The sequence below is a fragment of the Rhinopithecus roxellana genome, chromosome 6 (assembly GCF_007565055.1).
Source record: "Rhinopithecus roxellana isolate Shanxi Qingling chromosome 6, ASM756505v1, whole genome shotgun sequence".
Lineage (NCBI taxonomy): Eukaryota > Metazoa > Chordata > Mammalia > Primates > Cercopithecidae > Rhinopithecus > Rhinopithecus roxellana.
The window spans coordinates 86,106,113-86,126,482 of record NC_044554.1 but is presented as its reverse complement, the minus strand read 5'-3'; the positions used below and the strand labels follow the sequence as shown (position 1 = coordinate 86,126,482).

At 44.9% G+C, this 20,370-nt stretch overlaps 1 protein-coding gene across 6 annotated transcripts in view; it reads left to right on the top strand.

Moving 5' to 3' along the window:
• Positions 1–20,370, top strand: part of GRB10 (growth factor receptor bound protein 10) — a 202,107-nt gene that overhangs the window by 177,015 nt on the left and 4,722 nt on the right. For all 6 annotated transcript variants that reach the window (XM_030932472.1, XM_030932473.1, XM_030932470.1 and 3 more), the window contains 7 exons: positions 169–279; positions 2,185–2,283; positions 8,776–8,853; positions 9,784–9,900; positions 10,797–10,863; positions 11,088–11,175; positions 19,676–19,769. In XM_030932472.1, the coding sequence (XP_030788332.1) occupies positions 169–279; positions 2,185–2,283; positions 8,776–8,853; positions 9,784–9,900; positions 10,797–10,863; positions 11,088–11,175; positions 19,676–19,769 (654 nt within the window). The remainder of the gene's footprint in view (positions 1–168; positions 280–2,184; positions 2,284–8,775; positions 8,854–9,783; positions 9,901–10,796; positions 10,864–11,087; positions 11,176–19,675; positions 19,770–20,370) is intronic.

The following is a 20,370-nucleotide window of genomic DNA, read 5'->3' as shown; positions in this document are numbered from 1 at the left end:
GTTTTAGTTTAGCACTTATTACACCTCATGTGATAATCATATGTAATATGTAAAGTGTCATCGGGGAAAGTGCTTATAAGTGTGCAGAGACTGCCCTCTGTCTACCGGAGGTGAACACATTTGCCCTTTGCTGGGCTTGAGACTTTAACCTGGCCATTGTTGTCACAGGAACCCAGACACCTGCAGCTGCTGGCCGACCTGGAGGACAGCAACATCTTCTCCCTGATCGCCGGCAGGAAGCAGTACAGCGCCCCTACAGACCACGGGCTCTGCATAAAGGTACCCCCGAGCTGTCCACAGATGGCACGCATGCTCAGCAGCCCACCGGAAACTGACTACTTCTCTTGCCCAGCACATGATTGTTGCTTCTGTTGTCATCAACAGAAACATAGTTTCACACTGGATTTCTCCATTCCTGTAAAAACATCTTTTGTATACACTTGCTGCTGTCAGTCCTTGAGTAGCTCAGAAGCTCAAGGACAAGCAAACAGGGATATACAGTGTGGCCAGTGGGCTCAGTGTTTTAGGGAGGGTGGCTTTTGGCTTCAAAGAGTGGGCTGTGGCTGTAGCCCAGTACTAGTAGCTGGAAGGGGAGGCAGGGCAAGGGAGGGGACCCCCAGCCTGTCACCTGGGTTGCCTGCATGGTACTGAGTGAGCTGATGGCTTCTGTGTGGGCCTCTGGCTGTGGGGACAGTCAGATAGGAATGGACACAATGCTGCCCACCCTCTGCATGCACACACACACGTGCACACACATCTACATGCACATACCACACGTGCATACATACATGTATAGATATACACCTGTGTGCATACACATACATTATCCACACATGTACATAGACACACATACACATGTGCACACACCTGTGGGCAGAGCCCACTCCTCTTCCCCTGATGAGGTTGTGATGGTATTAATAATCATAATGGTAGATGATATTTACTGAATGCTTACTGTGCATGAGATGTTCCACTAACAGTTTTACATCCATTATCTTATTTAATCTTCATAGCCCCTTGTGGGATAGGAAGTTGGCCACATTGCCCACATCCAGTAGCCAGTGAATAGTTGTGCTTGGAGTTTGCGCCGTAGGCTGACTTACGAGCCATAGCCCAAGCCGCATCCCAAGAACACAGAACACAGGCAGCCCCTCCTTAGGAGAAAATTTCTTTCCAAAATATCACTTCATACCTTGCTCAGGGAATACTCTTTCCGTTGTAAGTAATAGGCGTCTAATTCACACCAGCTAGAGGCCCAAGGCAGCCTCAGGCGGGGCTGGAGGTATGAGCAGCAGCTGGCACGCTCCCTTCCCACCAGCCCACACCAGCCACGCTTGCATGTCTGCAGACGCAGTCTCTGCTTGCTTCTCTCATAGCACCAACCGAGCACAGGGTAGTCACACCTGTCCCTCAACCCCTCTAGATTCTTGAGAGGGAGAGCTGGGGCCGTGTCCAGCATTGTTTCTTGAGTCTGAGGTCAGGGGGTTCCTGTGGAGATGCAGGTCAGTTTATCCCTGCAACAATTCTCCTCCCTCACCAAAGGGCCCTGCCTCTGGAGGGGCACCTGTCTTCTCCCCATGGTGCCTGCACCTGCCTCGGGGTGCCTTCTTCCCCTTCTGTCTCCTTCTCCAGAGCCAACATCAGTCTCCCTCTCTGGACCTTCTACTTGGGGTCTGATCTTTGGACTGCTCAGACATCAGAATCCCTGAGCTCCTCAGGGGTTTCCCCTCTTGGCTACGCTCTGCAGCCACCCCTCCTCTCAGTGGCCTGGGGGCAACTTTAAGATCTCTCCTTCTGTAAGTCAGAAGGCAGGTTCTCCTCCCATAGAATCCAGTCCCCCGACAGAGAGGCCTCTTCCTCTTTGTCCTGTTGTGCTAACCATGTTACGTTGTCTTGTGCTGCTTTGTTTTTCTGTCTTCTCTGAAGTTCCCGAAGGATGGCTTATTGTTTAGCTAAGTGGTACACAACCTGGGGTCAGTCCATGATAGGCACTTAATAAAGACTTGTCAGGAAGGTGGATGAATGAACACTTAACACACAGGTGTGTGTGCATCTGCTGTGCTCCTTGCTAGGGGGATCTCCAGCTGGTTGTCTCTGGTTTGTGTCAGATGCAGCCCTGCCTTGACAGAAGCTGTTTCTGACTTCCTGTGTAACACTAACAGAACTTTCTTTTACCTCCTGCAGCCAAACAAAGTCAGGAATGAAACGAAAGAGCTGAGATTGCTCTGTGCAGAGGATGAGCAAACCAGGACATGCTGGATGACAGCGTTCAGACTCCTGAAGGTATGTGACATCTTGCAGTTTGTGTTGAGTGCACATCTCTTCGTGAAAAATTGGCCTCTGGACCTGCCAGAATAGACAAAGTCAGAAGGCAGGTTCTCCTCCCATAAAATCCAGTCCCTCGACAGAGTTAGAGGCCTCTTCCTCTTTGTCCTGTTGTGCTAACCACCTTACGTTGTCTTGTGCTAGTTCGTTTTTCTGTCTCCTCTGAAGTCCCCAAAGGATGGCTTATTACTCAGCTAAGTGGTACACAGCCTGGGGCCAGTCCATGATAGGCACAATACTGTGTCTGTTCTGGCAGGAAAATGCTCGTAACTTTTCTGCTGTTTTGTCACAATATTTTATTTATCAAATGTAGTTAAGCATCTTTCTAAACAAGATCTCAGGAGTTTTTAACAGAGGGCCTAATATTAAACAGGTTAGAGCTAGGTTTTCCAGACTCAGTACTTACTGACACTTTGGGTGGAATAATTCTTTGTTGGAGGTCTGGGGGACACCCAAGCATTGCAGGCCACTTAGCTGTGTGGCATACCTGGTCTCTGCCTGCTAGATGCCAGTCTCAGGCCTGGCCAGTTGAGACGACCAAAAATGTCTCTAAATGTTGCCAAATGTGCCCTGGAGCCAGAGGGTGGGGAATTGCCCCTGGTTGAGACCACTGGATTAGAAGAATAGGATTTGAAAAATCAGAACCAGGGAGAAAGGAAATAGTACATGAGGTGTTAATTATTTTCACGACTGAACCAACTCTCAGGTTCCCAAAAAGCCAGGACCATGAAGTAAACATGATGAATTACACAGCTCACTGTAGCTCCTCAGCGGAGACAATACCTCCTGACTGTAAGTTCTAAAGGAAATGTATCACGTGGAACTGCATATGGAGTAATGCCCTTGACAGCAATTTCATGCTAATTGCCAGAGTGATTTCATATGACTGTTTATTGTAATCACTTTGGATTTCCCACAGTGTTCCTGTGCACACATACCATATCCCACATGTCTGGAATTAAGTCTGCAGAGTCCTTGTGAGTTGCAAGTTAGCTGGCCCAGATGAGCTTGGTTGGCTAAAGTCCAGGGGTCTCCATAGGAGATGTTCATTTGGAGCCGATGGATACGATGGTCTAGGGATTACTTTACAAAAACTCCCAGCCTTCATTGAACTGTAGTGGCCTTTTATCTGGTTCAGAGACTGAAGGTGGAGTCAATTAAGGAGATGGAGGAGCTGAAGGAAGCATAGCTCAAAACTTTCCTGGAGGTGCTGCAGATCCAATTCTGAATGTAGTCCTGTTGTTGTGGCCATTTGGCAGGTAGCACTTTGCACCCAGTAATCCACAGATTCCAGAGACATTAAGGATACATCCTAGTGCCATTTTATAGGAGGCTGGGGCCCAGACCAAAAGCTCCACAGATTGGCTTCCTGTGTCTCTCTCCCAGAACCTTATTTTATGTTTCCACTGATAACAAAAAGAATTATGAAAACCAAAATTTTATGAATTCATAATGGAAGAGGAAATGTCCATGTTAATACATCATAGATCATAGACCACTCCTGTTATAAGCCAGTTTTCAGTGTGTAAGGGTCACCAGTGGGAACTGGTCACACAGGTGACATAATATCCATCGAGGGCAGTCTTCTGCATGGACCTCCAGAAGGAATGAGATTGCTCTTTGTGTTCTGTTGTGGAAAAATTACTAACAATTAAAAAGCAAAATACAGAACAGTATATAGAGAGAATGCTACATTTGTGTGAAGGGAACAGGAAAAATTAGAATATTTGTATTTGATGGTATGCTCGTGAACATTCTGTGAGACTGCAGGAGAGAAGAAAGAGGTTGCTTAGTAGGGAGAGGAGATAGGAGAGGCAGCTGTGCAGACAGGGGGCAGCGGCCACAGGTGATCTTTTAAAGGTGTCTGTATATAGTTGAAATTTTAATCTGCAAATGAATGATCTGTTTTGGAAAAGGCAAAAAAAAAAAAAAAAAAAAAAAAGGAAAAAGGAAAGTGGTAGTATACTCCAAGAAGCTATGAATTCTGTTGCTTTGGGTAATACCTAATAAATCCAGGTAGTAGGTTCTTAACCACTGTTTCTTGGGTGTCTCTCCTTTGTTGCACTAACATAACGAGCCACAGGAAAGGATGTGGGCAGAGTGACTAATGCAAAACGAACTGACTTTATTGTTGTCAGTGTTAACAATAATGTGTTATATAATATTAAGATTTTTTTGAGCATTTGCTATGGGCCAGGCATTCTTTATCACTTTACTGTTTGTGACAGCTCAGTGACATGCATATTATCATCATCATTATGTGGATGACAAAACTGAGGCCCAAGCTGTGGCTGCTGCGATGTGGCAGAGCCGGGTCAGAGCCCTGACATTCTGGCCCCAGAACCCCTTTCCTCACTACCATGCTTTGCTGCCCTCCCTAGAGCCGCCTGGAAGCTGCAGTCAGTTCTGAATGCATTCCTTTTGTCCCTGCCACTTTGCAGGGAAGCACTTTGCGTCCAGTGATACATAGATTCTAGAGACATTAAGGATATGTCTTAGTACTATTCTTATAGGAGGCTGGGGAGCCAGACCTGACAGGAAGATAGCAGTGACAGCCTCGGAGCCAATCTCAAGTGGAGTGCAAGTGACATGTTTCTGCCTCAAACAGCCATAGGATTGTAATGCAATCGAAATGCCATTTCAGTCTTGTCGGCACTGATTCATTACCCACTATACAGAAATGATACCTGGATAGAGTTAGTGGAGAGGCAGCTCTTTATGACTCCAGGGTCTCCATGTTGACAGTCGTTCTAAAACAAGGCATCCCGTGTGTGTGCTCTGCCTTCCTCCAGAAGAGGACACAGGACACTGGATCCCCTTTTAGAGGATAAGAGGGTCTGAGGACTGAAGCTGACAGGGCCCTTTTACCATTTACTACAAACAGCATCTTCATATCAACCATGGAAAGGAAGAGCTGGGTTGTTATTTTGAATTAACCTAGGACCTTCTTACATCTTTACCCACACAGATACACTTTCTTGAAAAAAATAAACAAATCTTATAGCTTGGGTCTACATAGGAGAAAGCTGGCCTAGCTATACTTAGCTTTTCAGAAAGATGCTCTTAGTAGATAGCACCAGCAGATAGTCTTTTGTCTCATTCCTTCCTGTTACATTATTTGTTAGGTAATTTCTTGGATGCTATAGGAGCTATGCAAATAGCATTAAAACTTTGCAACAATTATTTATTACCATCTTTCCTCCTTTTTCTGTCTTCTAGAAGTCTCTTAATCTGCTATAGAAATTCATCCCCAAGAGGGAGGTCTTGCCTCATCCACGCAAGAGTCCCTAGTACTGGTTGCTTTGGTTTTACATGACCTGATGTTGAAAAGGCAATAAACGCAGCATTAAAACTTTGCAACAATTATTTATTACCATTTAATCTCTTCTGTCTACACACACCCATAGATGTAGATATATACATGCAAACGTGAATAAAATAAAATGTGTATGTTAATTAGGTGCCCAAAGTTGCGAATATTTGTATCTTCCTGGTATGTCAATTCTAAGACATGAAATATACTTTATTATCTCTAGCAGTGCTCCTTGCCCCAGAGTCTAATCTGGTTCATATTAATTTATTTAACGCTTTTTACCTCAGCTTTGCTTCATTACGTAGTTTTTCTTGGACTGTCTTTTTTCTACCTTTCTGGGTCCTTATGTTTAAGGAATATCTCATATTTATTATAATACAATTATTAATAACTGTATTAATAATAATAATTGTATTATTTAGTGTGATCATCATATTTGTATTTGAAACTGCCATTTGCAGTTTTTTCCTGGTTGTCCCACCTCTCCTGTATTTTCTCTTAATTTTTTAGATTTATTAAGTATATTTATGTTTTTCCCTCTATTAACCCAATATTTATATGTACATTTACTATTTTCTCGTGGTTACCCTAGATAACACACTGTTTTTGGCTTTTTTTTTTTTTTGAGTCAGGATCTCACCCTGCCCCCCAGGCTGGAGTACAGTGGCATGAGCTTATCTCACTGTAGCCTCAACCTCCCGGGCTCAAACCATCCTCCCACCTCAGCCTCCTGAATAGCTGGGACTACAGGCATGCACTACCGTGTCTGGCTAATTTTTGTATTTTTTATAGAGACCGGGTTTTGCCATGTTGCCTAGGCTGGTCACAAATTCCTGGCAATCTGCCCGCCTTGGCCTCCCAAAGTACTGGGATTACGGGCGTGAGCCACCGCACCCAGCCTAACATGCACCTTGAACTTATGAAAATCTTTTATCATGTAGTACGTTTACTGACTGCTTTCAGGCAGGCATGAGGACCTTTCGTTCCATTTGCTCCATTGTCCCTTTTGAAGGATTCTTGTATATATAAAACCTCTTAAGACATAATGTTGTTACTGTTTTATATACTCAATTTTAATTTTAATCACTTACATCTTTGCACTTTAATCTTTCCTGAATTCACATTCTTCCCTCTGGGGTAGGAGACCTCAACTTAGCAGTTCTTTTCATGTGGGCCTAAGAAATTTTCTCAGTTTTTGTTTCACTTTCATTCTTGAAGGAACATTTAACTGGTTATGGGATACAAGGTTAGCAGTTATTCTCTTCTGCATCTTCCCACTGCATTGTCTTCTGAATCTTATAATTTATGTAAAAACATTAGCTGTCTGTCTGCCCATTGCTTCTGTGAAAATAATGCACGTTTTCCTCTGGTTGTTTTTGACATTTTCTTTGTGTCTGTTTCTCAGCAATCTTTCCACGATATGCTTGGAGTGGGCTTATTTATCCTACACCCTGAATCTGTAGCTTGACGTCTTTTGGTCAACTTTGGAAAGTTCTTGACATTATCTCATCAAATATTTCTCCTGACCTGTTCTCACTCTTCTCTCGCTGGAGTGCAGTTGTTCCTCTGTTAGACCTTTGCATCATGTTCTAGATATTTTTCTTAGAAATGAGTATGTGCCATGAGACCTAGAGCCAGAACTAAGCTTAGATCCCATAAAAGAAGAGGTGTCCCACTCGATGACTTCGCTTCCTGTTTCTGACTCTTCTTCTCCACGTGGTTGGAATGTGTGATTCGGGCATGTAGGCTGGGATGCTGGATGTGTATAAGACTTTGCAGGGCCCCGAGTCCTAATTGCCAGGATCAGAAAGCACAGACTGCTGAGCCAATTAGGTGGCAAGCCTCGGCTAGGGAGGGCACTGGGTCTGGAACAGGCCATGTACGTTCAAAGTCGTGACTGCGGGCAGCTTGCCTCATTCTTCTGTGCTTCAGTTATGTGCTGTGTAACATGGGGATAATTATAGTATACAGCTCATAAAATGGAGAGGATTAAATGAAATAACAACATAAAGCACTTAGACACATACCTAACCCATAGTGGCACTCAATAAGATTACTTGCTCTTGATGTTATTATTATTATGTTTGTCACTGTCCCGCTTATTCCAAAACCAGTCAGCTCTTCCCTCCTGAGGGGCAACAGTAGCAGCAGCACTGAGGCGTGCACCATATTGAATGTGAAGTTGAATGATTTGAACTGTGTAGTTCCACTTAGAGTTTTTTTATATATAGAAATCTATTATAAAAAGTTAAAATGTATCAAAACTGAATGCACACAAACACCGATTGTATATGGCACCATTTGTAGTCAAGAGATGTGAACAGACAAAGATGCGGATTACCTCAGAACTGCATAAAATTACTCTCATAATTTCGTAGCCACCTCCTGTTGCTACAGTGAACTCAGATGTTACAAATACCCTTTTAAAAACCCACCTTGTGTTGCTAATTATCTCCCCATGAGCAGGTCCTCTCTCCAATAAATTGCGTGTTGTAGTAAAAACTGGGCTCATGTTTCTGGAGTATCTTTCGTTGTGTGTAGTGCAATACAGGAACTTTAAGGAACACCATGGGACCCATATGAAATGTCACTAGTGAAACTGGAAGTGCTCCCAGGAACAGAGAAAAGTCATGACATTACAAGAAAAACTTAAATTGCTTGATAGAGATTGAACGGTTGCCCTCTACATCACACAGATAATTCATTATGTCAACAATGTAAACTTACAGGATCAATAAATGCAGTTCAATCCCATAATTGTATTTTCTCTTATTATTTTCTTAACATTTTTTTCTCTAGCTTCCTTATTAAAAATACAGTATAGAATACATATAACATACAAAATATATGTTAATTAACTGTTTATGTTGTCAGTAAGGCTTCTGGTCAACAGTAGGCTACTAATAGGTAAGTTTTGGGGAAGTCAAAAGCTATACTCGGATTTTTTATTTCAAGGGGCGTCATTGCCCCTAATCCCTGCATTGATCAGGGTCAGCGGCACTCAGGCTCCTGGAGGCTGGTACAGGGCATCACTCCCTGTTCTGCACTCAACATTGCCCTTTCCTGCTGTGGCGTTTGTCACATGCCAGCCCTCGGGGCTCCCGGGCCGGTCACTCACTGTGGCTTCTCCCCTCCAGTATGGAATGCTCCTTTACCAGAACTACCGAATCCCTCAGCAGAGGAAGGCCTTGCTATCCCCGTTCTCAACGCCAGTGGTAAGTAAAGCCAGAACCTTCAGAAGTCTAGTGCCTTTTCAGCTTCTTCATCACACGTATTAAGGACGCCTCATTTCACACGGGGTGGGCAAGAGAAGCTCCGGAAAGTGTGTGCGCATTTCAGCGAAGCCAGTATGTCCCATGATGACGTGGGTTTTGTAGTCTCAACAGTGTAACGGCAGGGAGTGAATTCCTCTGCCATTCTTCTCCCGTCCCTGCATCTCCCCCTCAGGGTCGTGTGAGTAGGTGGCTTTCTTTAAGTGCTCAAAAATGGCAGCAACAACTTTTGGCCTTGTGGGGCACTGCCTTTCCTGCCTTTCACCTTTGTTCCTTAAGCCTTGGGACCCATGGGAGCTGTTGACTATTATGCTGCATTCATTCCCTGGTGAGAATTTAGAGATTGTCATCATTCCTCTTGTGTTCTGGACACTCTGTTCTCAAAGGGGCAGAAGCACTTCAACTTCTCAAAATACAGTCCTGAGGGTCCTTCAGTGTCTGCCCCTTTGAGATGCCAAATGATGCCACAGAAAGAGTCCATGAATTTTCCCCAACCCACGTCCCCGAGGGAATGACTCACTGGGGAGGCCTAGGCTCACACTGGCTATCGATTTCTTTGATGTGTTGGAGTGCAGGTCAGGAGCCTGTGAAGGACCACATGGTCCAAATGCTGTGGGTGCTGGGGGCCTCACCAGCAGCCTTTTTAATACTCAGGGAGGACTAGAATGTGTTTCATTCTTAAGAAAAACCGAAGGGGCCACTGAATTTTCAGGCTAAACCAGTGAATTTCCCACCTGAAACTTGGGGAGTTAAGAGGTAGAAAGCGGGCATTCCCTGCTCCCCTTTCCTGAGCGTCTTGATGATAGTTTCACGCCAAGACTCCACTCTGCCTTATTTCCCTACATTTTAAGAACCGTTACCTTTCCTTTTCAGCGCAGTGTCTCCGAGAACTCCCTCGTGGCAATGGATTTTTCTGGGCAAACAGGACGCGTGATAGAGAATCCGGCAGAGGCCCAGAGCGCAGCCCTGGAGGAGGGCCACGCCTGGAGGGTAAGGCCCCGGCCCTGGCCAGCCTGGAGGGGCTCCCTCGAGGTGGCAGCCCCACCACGTGGTCTTCTCCCAGAGAACGGCTCTATGCGGGTTGGCAAGAGGGGTGGCATGTTGGGTGGGGGACCTCTGAGTTCTCAGCTGCAGGAAGCAGTTGGCCCTTCTAGGCCCCTTCCACGTTCCCAGCACCCAGCCTTTCCCCACTGCGCCCTGTCCCTGGGCTTTCATGGAAGGGACATGAGAGGAACAGAACTCTCTGCCCACCCTGGCCCCCAGTGCAGAACTGTTCTGATGAACTGGCAGTGGCTGTCTGTGGAGTACATAGAGCCCAGACCTGAGTGGGGCCAGCAGGTGTTCACACCAGGGTCTGCTACTAACAGCCTGGAGGCCTTGGGCTACTCCCTCACCCCTAAGGCTTAGGTTCTTAATCTCCAGGTAGGAAGACTATCACTCAGCTTCCAAGCTCCTGAGACTTAAAGGCCATGTGCAAAACAGGAGCCTGTACTCGCATTTTCTGTACTTCAGCCTCAGGGAGTCCCAAGCACGGGAAGTCCAGTGCCCAGTGCTTTGAGAACTGCGTGAGTTTAATGGAAAGGCTCGTGTGTTTCTCTTGAGATTTATCAGGATGTTCGTGGCGTTTCCATCGTATGTCTTCAGCGTGAGAAATAAGCATCTCTACTTCGGTACTGGGGCTACTAGAGATATCTCAGGGTGTTCTTAACAACTGGGAACCCTGAACTCTTTGTTCTCAGGGCTCAGTGGGGGCTTCAGATGGGGCAAGGGCCCTTATGAGCCCAGTCAGGCACCCGACCCAGTGCCCTGCCGTGAGCTTGGACGTATTGGGTGACTTGGTGTGTCTGTCTGCTGTCCTCGGCGCTAATGTGGAATTTGTTTTGCAGAAGCGAAGCACACGGATGAACATCCTAGGTAGCCAAAGTCCCCTCCACCCTTCTACCCTAAGTACAGGTAAACAGGGCACATTGCCTGATGTTTTTGTACATAAAGAAAATCAAACAGCACCCCCTTCACTCCCCCTGAGCCTTACAAATTTGCCTGTGCCCAGAGTGCACCACATAAGCTGTAGCTGGGGGAGTCGGGGGCTCTGCGTTGATCAGAGTTGGTTGTGCTGTCAGGGAAGCCATTCTGCAGAGGCGCCACCATCCTGCCCTCCTCCTCTCTTCCCCCCACAGTGATTCACAGGACACAGCACTGGTTTCACGGGAGGATCTCCAGGGAGGAATCCCACAGGATCATTAAACAGCAAGGGCTCGTGGACGGGTAAGGAACCACCACTGATAAGAGCTGGTCTGCTGAGGTTTGATTGTGCTGGGAATCTGTTTTGTTTAATTCTTCAGACATCCTTGCTGGGCAGGCAGCAGTTTTGTCCTCATTTTAAAGAGGAGAAAAGGTAGGCTCAGAGGTATAAGTGGTACACAAAGCTTGGCCAGCTAGTAAGGGGCAGAAAGGAATCTAATCCGTGTCTGCCCAGACTGTATCTGTCATTATCTTTCACCTCTGGATGAAATCTGAAGAGGTGGACAACACAAACTGTTTTATCTTCATAAGATAATGGGCAAATGGGAAAAAAAATACTTTTGCCTACGCTTTTTGATTATGTACTATATGAGGTTGGTTTTGCTGAGAACAAATAGCCCCAAACTTTAGTGGCTTAAAACAACAAAAATCAATTACGTATGATCGTTGTTGGTTGTGTGGCCTTTCTCACCTGGGCCAGCTTGGCTGGGGCTGGACAGTCCAGGATAGGTTCACTCGTGTCAGGTTGTTGCTGTGGGCTGTTGCCATGGCAATGAGTGACTGGGCCTGTGTCTGCAGCAGGTTACTTGAGGCTCCCAGGCATAGCAAGAGAAGTTAGACCCCACTACACATGGACAAGATTTCTCAAGATTCTCTTAGCATCACATTTGCCACCATCCCATTGACCAGAGCAAATCCCAAGACCACACTTGAATGACCCTGGGAAGGAGCTAGTCACAGTGTGGATATAGGGACAGGGACGTGGGATGCAGTTACCACGGAAGGCCGACCCTGCGGAGCCAGCAGAGTCCTCCAGAAAGAGACACAGGCTGATCATCCTCCCTGAGGAAGTAGTTGCATCCACGTGGAAGCTGTCCCATATAGGGTCTGCATGCTCAAAATACAGGTTCCTGGAAGCTGCTAAACTCAAAGAGTGATTCTTGTGTCCTTCGTGTTACAAGAAGTTTTATTATGGAAATTTTCACATTTACATAAGTGTATAATGAAACCCCACTTACCCATCACGCAGCTTCAACCTGCTAACTTACTTACCTTTCCCACATTTTCTCCTCCTCCTCCTCTTCAGCTCTCTTTTTCCTTTTTTCTCTCCTCCTCTTCCTCCTCCTCTTCTATTTTAAAGGGAATTTCAGAATCCTAAATTTTTGCCAGCAAATACATCTCAGTACCTGTCTCTAAAAAAATAAGGATCCTTTTGTTTTGATACAACTGCAATATTATTACACTTAACAAAATAAATAAGAATTTCTTACTATCATCTAAAAGCTAATCCATGTTCAGATTTCGCCAGTTGTCACCAAAAAAACTCCTTTAAATTAAATTGAGGTTATTTAAGGCAGGACCCACAAATGGCATTTGGATGCTATACCATTTCACCTCTGTCTCCTTGGATATAGAATAGTCTTTCTCATCACTCTGTTTTTCTTCTATTTTTTTAAACATCTTTTGTTTGTTAAAGAAGTGAGTCATTTGCTAATAGCATGTTTTGGTTTATTTTAATAAGTTCCTCTGTTTTCCTGATTCCTGGGGAGTGGTGGTCATGGTGTGATCAGATGCATTTCTCCTGCCTGGTGTCCTCTGGGTGCTCTGCTGCCTGGAGTGGAGGAGGCCTGAAGCCTGGCTGCTGTTTAATGGTGTTGGGTGAGCAGAGGTTCAAGTGCAGCCTGCTGGAGCCTCCCCACCAAGGCTGCCATCCCCGTCCACCACATGGTTTTAGCAGCCCTTGGTGAACTTGCCGTGGTTCAGTATTTCATTAGGGGTTCCAAAATCATCATTTTCTAATTCCTTCCTATATAAGCTGAAGTTCTTTCTTGTATCACATATTTCCTGGAAAAAGTAGGTAAATGCCTGGATTTTCCCTTTACTTGTCAATTTTTAGAAGAATGAGTTTGTGTTCTCCCACTTTCCACTAGAGGCAAACAAGGGGTGTTTTTGTTGTTAGTTTGTTTGAGTTTTGTTTAAACTGTCACTATGAACTTAGATTTTTCTGTTTGATTTATTTCACTCAAAACCTCCTCTTCTTGATGCTCACTTTGCCCCTCATTGGCCAATGGCTTCTTCAGATTGCTTCCTGAGTTCTTTTGAGCTACCATTAATGGTATTTGATTTTGGGGTGACGAGATGTATTAAACTCAAATGATGCATTTCTCACAGAGACCCTCATTCTTACTAATGGAAAATGGTATTTGGAGACTACAATCTTTAGATCTTTGTAGTAAACAGAGCTAGGACATGGGCTTTTTTAAAACAAAAAATAAATTTTGGATTCGCATTGATATTGCAAATTCAAGTTTCAGATTACAGGATTTTTTACTTCTTTGATTTTGTTGTGTTTTTTTTTTTCCTCTGATGATCTCTGTTAATGGCATTAGCTTAATTACTTATTACTTTATCAATACATAATATAAAATACATACATGTAATATCTTGAAAATATTAATGCTGGTATTAATTCAGTAAGATTCCTGAATTGCGATTTCTTTGCAGTCCTTTTAATCCTTAAGTTACCTTAAAATACCTTGCCCACAGTCACTTGAAGTAATTCTTCTCTATGGTTCTGCCACCAAACTGCTGGGTAAATCAGGTTTGTTTGTTCCAGTTTCTCTTTAGTGTTTGCAAGTGGATCTGATTTATTTTCTTTTTGGTTGAATGCTGCTTTGTAAATTGCATAACACATTTTCATGGATCCAAAGTCAGATCTATGAAATAAGGCACATGCCCTGTCCACTCAACTTTGCTTCCCAACCCCGACAACAGATAAACAGCTTTTATTAGTGTTTGTTTATCCGTCTGTCATTTCGTTGTACAAATACCAGCGAAACGATTTTGTTTTCTGCCTCTCGTTAAGCAAAGGTAGTGGTCTGCAAGTACCGCGCTGCACAGTTCCCGCAGTCTCTGCGTCCCAAGGATCGCTCCACAGCAGCTCATGGCGATGGCCCACATTTCTTTTACACTCTTGGGTTTTCTTTTATGTACATGGAACATCATTTTTTAAAATGTCCCCTATTGAGGGATGTTCACCATGTTTCCAGGCAAATGTTATGAGACACAGTGCTGCATTGTTTCGTAATTTTGCCGTGTATCTTTGCTATGAGTCCTGAGAGGTGGGGCTGTGGGGTGGAAGGGCAGGGCCTATGTAATATGGTGAAATGTCAGCAGAGTCCCTCAGCAGGCTTACCTCTTCCATCTGAGAGTCCTGCTGTAAGCCGTGTCTCTCATGAAGGAGGCCGACCCTCATTTCATGTATGGAAGGACTTCTTTGTCTTTGGCAGTTCTGCACTGCTTACATTTTTCGTCCGTTTTTCTAATCGATGAAGTTGCAGACACTTTTGTTTTTCCCACTCCTGAATCATAAAGGGGTACTTGATGTCTTCTTGTACTTGGATTCTTCTCCCCCTCTCTCTCCTTCCTTCCCTCCGCCCCTCTTTCCTTCCTTCCTGCTCTCTCTCCCTTTCTTTCTTTTGTCCTTGTTTGTTCATTTTTGGTTTTGGTTTGGTTTTGTTTCGATCCCAGATGCACTTGGGTTTATTTATCCTCACTGCTGGGTAAAGAATGGGTCTGATTTTATTTTGTTTCCCATGCGGCTTTACAGTTACTCCAAAACTCCTTACTTGAGATACCAGCTTTAGCACAGAGCAGTCTCTCAAAGTGTTAGAAGTGACTCCTCCTCTAACTATAAAAGAGTATGTTTCTTCTCTAAAGTTTCTGGCATGCCTAAGGAGAGAAAAGCCTAACGTTGAAATTTCTCTTTCTGTGACATTGTTGAGTTAGGGGTGTCTGTGTGTTCTGGGGCTTCTAATACAGTGTATACCTGCTTATACCCTGAACCACATCAACAGTGGACCCAGAATGTTCTAGGAGTACCTCTGTTACCCTTGCTGTCTGTGGGAGGCAGCACAGGCTCACTTGGGGGTAGTGTCACTCTGCTGGAGAAATGGCATTTCCACAGGAGGCTTTATTTGGTGCCATGGCTACTAAGTGTTGTCCCCAAGGCCAGGGCAGTGAGGATGCCCATCACCCCGAGGCACAGATGTTTCTGAACCTCAGGGGGGCGGGTGTGGCAGTCATATGTTCGAAGAAGCTTCCTGAGTGACTCTGGGATGAGGCCACTCTGTCCACTTTGGATTGGAAGGGCTGCCTTGGGGTGGGGTGGACTGCAGCTCAGCCCTGCTGGGCCATCTGCATTGTGTGTCAGCGTTTTGCTTCCCCCAGCCGTGTTTGTCTTTCAGATTTTCTTGGATCAGAAAACCAGTTGGCGAGGCTTCCGTCCAGACTTGTAAAGAGATAGAAGCATCACCTCTGTTACCTTCTGTTCCCCAAAGCAGCCTGCTGATGCCACCCGCCTTATTCATCAGCAGGCGTTCCTCTTGGTCCTCCCTGGAGCCTTCCTTGTCTCTATGGCTGTCATTTCCAGCTCCCGCCTTAGGCTGCTGGAGCGCTAGCCACACACAGAAATGTAGATAATGGGATCAATTCAGGCGTTAACACGGGAACAGCTCATCTTCCTCGTAATTCTTGGGTGTAGGGAGGAGGTGTATTTGCATGACAAGGTAAATAATCCATTTCTGATCTTTACTGATCCCTGCAGAGATGATGAAGGCAAGCCAATTTAAAGAGTCAAACAACAAAGAAAAGAAAAGCACCTTGAAAAACAGCCCAAGATTCTGGACAGATAATATAAAAACAGCATTTTCCATAGCTTTATTCTCAAATGGTATATGTAGTTAGAAAGAGACATCAGAGCCTTAAATAAGCCTGTAAGGTATTCCTGAAATCCTAGGATCCAGGCAGCTCCCCTCCTACCCCCGCCCCCACCCATGCAGCTGAGTGTGTGTGTGCGTGCGCACACTCATGCTTTACCAACCCTGCACTGAATTTGCGGCCTGCTTCCTTCCTGTCTCGCCACCCATGCCCATCCCAGAACTGCAGGAGAAGGATCTTTTTAAGGGCAAATCTAGGTCTGTAGTCCTCTCTGCTAAACAATCCCACACCATCCACAGCACCATGCTTATCTGCCCAGGGCCTGTGGATGCTCCCCATGCCATGCCCACACTCATGGTCCAGCCCTGCTGGCCTTCCTGCCGAGCCAGGCATCAACCCCTGTGTCATCTGCCTGTGCAGCCCCTCTGTCTGCACTTCATGCCCCTCCACATGTTGGAGGGAAACCTCTTCAGCAAAATTTGAATTATTTGAAGCTTTCCCTTCTCCCAACCACAGAAAAAGAGGTGTTATCCCCAGGACTCATATAGCACCCTTGTAAGAGGGATACTTTGACTTTTCATCTGCTCTTCCTGCTGAACCAGGAACTCCTCCATGACTGGCTGTGTGACCTTGGGGAAGTTGCTTAGCTTCTCTGTGTGCCACTTCCCTTATCATTGTGAAATGAAGATAACAGTGTCACCTTGAAGATAAATGAGTTAATACGTGCCTGAAACACTTTGCATGGTGTCTTGCTTGTAAACATGGTCTAGATTGTTACTCTGATCACTGTCGGGTCCTGTCACAAGGGGCTCTTCATTCGTTTATGGTGGACTGGTGAGTGCACCATCCCTAGCATCTACTCTTAATAAAGACAAGAACTTACCTGGTTCTTGTCACTCCGTTCTAGGCCATGTTTACAACTTCTGAGTCTGGTTAGTAGTCACTTAGCGTGCTTAGCATCTCACTGGGCGTCTTTCCTATAACTGCCATCCCCTTAGAAATCGCTGGATTGTGGCAGTTGGCTGATTGCAGTGAGTTATTTCAAGCTACCTTGTATTGCATGCGATTGTGCACAATGCTGTATGTACGTCAGCCACAGTCTTCTCAGTGGTCCTGCAAGAGAAGAGTTATTCTGGCTGGGCGCAGTGGCTCATGCCTGTAATTCCAGCACTTTGGGAGGCCGAGGTGGGCAGATCACCTGAGGTCGGGAGTTCGAGACCCAGCCTGGCTAATACCATGAAACCCCATCTCTACTAAAAATATAAAAATTAGCTGGGTATGGTGGCGGGCGCCTGTAATCCCAGCTACTCGGGAGGCTGAGAGGGGAGAATCGCTTGAACCCGGGAGGCGGAGGTTGCAGTGAGCTGAGATTGCACCGTTGCACTCCAGCCTGGGCGACAAGAGCGAAACTCTGTCTCAAAAAAATAAAAAGAAAAGAGGTGTTGTTCCCCTTCTGCAGATGAAGAAATTGGGGCTGAGAAGGCAAGTTGCCCAAGATCATGAAGCTAATAAGTGACCTATCCAGGATTCCTGCTGATGCCTAAGCCATGCCGTTCTCCCCCCATAGCAGTCATCTCAGATAGACAACCTTCAGACATTCCCTGTAAAGCCCAAGCCTTTCAGCAGCCTTGGGACTTCCCAGAGTGAGCCTGCCCCTCTCAGAGGTGCATGTCCCTCTCAGGGGTGAACAGGCCTGGGCCGTGCTGCCGTTCACTCGTCTGTAGCTTCCCATCTGCAGAAGACAGCAGATAGTTAACAGCAGAGAGAGAGACGCCCCACGTTTTCCTCTAGTTAGAGCTGGAGCTCGGCAAACTTCTGGGTTTCAGAATAGCGATGTTTTGTTTGAAATGATATGACTCTGACTAAAGAAAACAAGTCTTTGAGGTGGGCACAGCTGCCCAGTGTGCACCGCCAGCACTTGGGAGAGGAACTGAATCTCTGCATCCTCTCTCTGGCGGTGCCGCATGTTCCCCAGTAGGGTCTGAGATTGCTCCCGCCGTCCCATCTGGCCGGACCGAGCCAAACCGTGGAATCCCATTCTGATCGGTGTTTCCCAAAGTGTATCCTGAAGAACACAAGACCTGCAAAGTGCTATTTTAGAAAGGGTTGGGGGAGGTTTCTACTTAGGTAAGATTGGAAAACTGCTAGACAGTTACCATGAATATTCACATTTTTAAGGCTCTGAGAAGTCCTATAATGAAATATATTTGTTTTACCTTTTCAGCATGGGAATTTCCCAGTCTTATTTAACTGCTTTCCATCTTCACATTACAATGTAGAACTGGTGATTTTGCTGATGATTCTAGTTTGGTTTTGGATATATTTAAAGAGAGTTCCTTCTCAGGCCATTTCTTCTTTGTAGCTTTCATTGGATCCTTCTTCTCTTTCTGATGTATAACTGTCTTTTCAGCTAACTCTAGATTTTTTCATGTAAGAGCAATGATTTTATGCCTTTTTTGTGCTATTCTAATTGAAGATTTAAAAAAAATTTTTAAGGTTGTAGAAAGGTTGCAATAATAATAGGACGAACTGTACACACTTTGCCCAGATACCTTAATTAAGATTATAGCACATTTGCCTGATTCTTCTTAGTTTTTTTTTTTTTTCTTCTGAACCATTTAGGAGTAAGTTGTGGCATGGCGTCCCTTTAATCTGAATTATTTCAGTGTGAAATTTCTAAGAACAAGAACTTCTATAACCACAGTACCGTTATAAAAACCAGGAAGTTAACACTGACGCAGTTCATTGCCTAATCTATACCCTTCTTCCTAATTGCCTCCTTTATAGCAAAAGAACATCTTTATCCAAATCTTCTCTCCCAGCATGTATTCATAATCTTGACCTGCATTGCGAGTAGAAGCCAGTTCTTGTAGAGTGAGCCTGGGCTCAGCCTAGGTTCCTCACGCATGGTGAGATTCAGGCTATGCATTTTTGACAGGAACACCCCAGAAAAGTGATGTTGTGTCATCTTCAGTACATCCTCTCCAGAGGCCCTCAAGGTCAATTTGTCTTATTGCTCGTGGTGGTAATTTAGACACTTGATGAAGAAGATGCTGTAGGCCAGATTTCTCCACTGTAAAGCTATTATTTTCCCCTTTGTAGTAAATAAGTATTAACAGTACAGTACTTTGATGCCATGAAAATACTCTTGTTTCTCATCCACCTTTCATTTGCTGGTTTCAGCATTTGTTGAAGATCTTCTCCTTCATTAATTGTTACTACGGTAATTGCCAAAGGGTTGTTTTCAAATGCATCATGCCTTTATTTATTGACTGACTTTCTCCTCAAAGAAAGAGCTTTGCCTTCTCCCCTATTAATTTATTTGCTCATTTATCTATAAATAACGCTACAGACTCACGGATTCCGATTTTATGGGTTATGATCCATTACTTTTAAAATTCATTTTGATGGCCAGATTTAGTCATACTGCCTCCTGTGTCTTTTTGACATGTCCTCATTATTCTTTGAGCACTTTTTGACATGCAGGCACAAAGTATTCCTGCTTCATCCTGTAGTTTCCCTGCCCTCATCCTGTAGTCAGGCATATCCCCAAGGAGCCCAGGTTTTTTCCATTGGAGAATGACAATTCAGAATTACCATCTTGGTGCTTGCCTGGGGTGCTGTTGCCACTAGAGGCCACTCAGTTGCCAAAGCACTGAAGCATTGTGGCTCCAAGCCGGTGTGTGTGTGTGTGTGTGTGAGTGAGAGAGAGAGAGAGAGAGAGAGAGAGAGAGAGAGTGTGTCTGTGTGTGATTAGTTCCAGATTTTAAAATATTTTAGCAATCAACTATTTTCCATTCCCCAGGCTTTTTCTCCTCCGTGACAGCCAGAGTAATCCAAAGGCATTTGTACTCACACTGTGTCATCACCAGAAAATTAAAAATTTCCAGATCTTACCTGTAAGTATTGATATTCTCAGACCAGTCCTCGTGGTTTTGTTTTCTGGTTTCATTCTTAATGCAGTTTTCAAGTTATAAACTGACAAGACCAAAAAGTATCAGACAGTTTCAAGCCCACAGGTGAGAAACTTTTAGGAGTTTCTTTACAGGTTTGTCTTTTGAAATTAGAAAACCATTTCCCTAGAAATAATCCTGAAAGTGGCGATAGGGTGCTGAGGCCCCCCACCTTGAGCCTGTGAGCTCTTAGTTGTAGCTGAAAGGGTACTGATGGGGGGAGGGTCAAGGTCACAGGGAGGGGAGGTGGAGGAGTATTAGCTGAGGACCCAGTAGCCGTGAGCACATAGGTCTGGAAGGCAGGAGTTATGCAGTAGGTTTGCTTGCTGGCTGGTGGAGTCTGAGGAGTCTTGTGATTTGTCCTGGTGTGCACCAGGGCTATCCAAGAAGCGTTAAGTGGCATCCCAAAGAGCAATTATGTTTCTCCTTCCACATGGTCCTTGGATCTAAAGACCTTTGAACAATTCCAAAAACATCATTACAGATTACCTTAATCAACACTACTTTTTTTGACAAAGCACTTTATGTTTGATTTGCCTAATGTAGT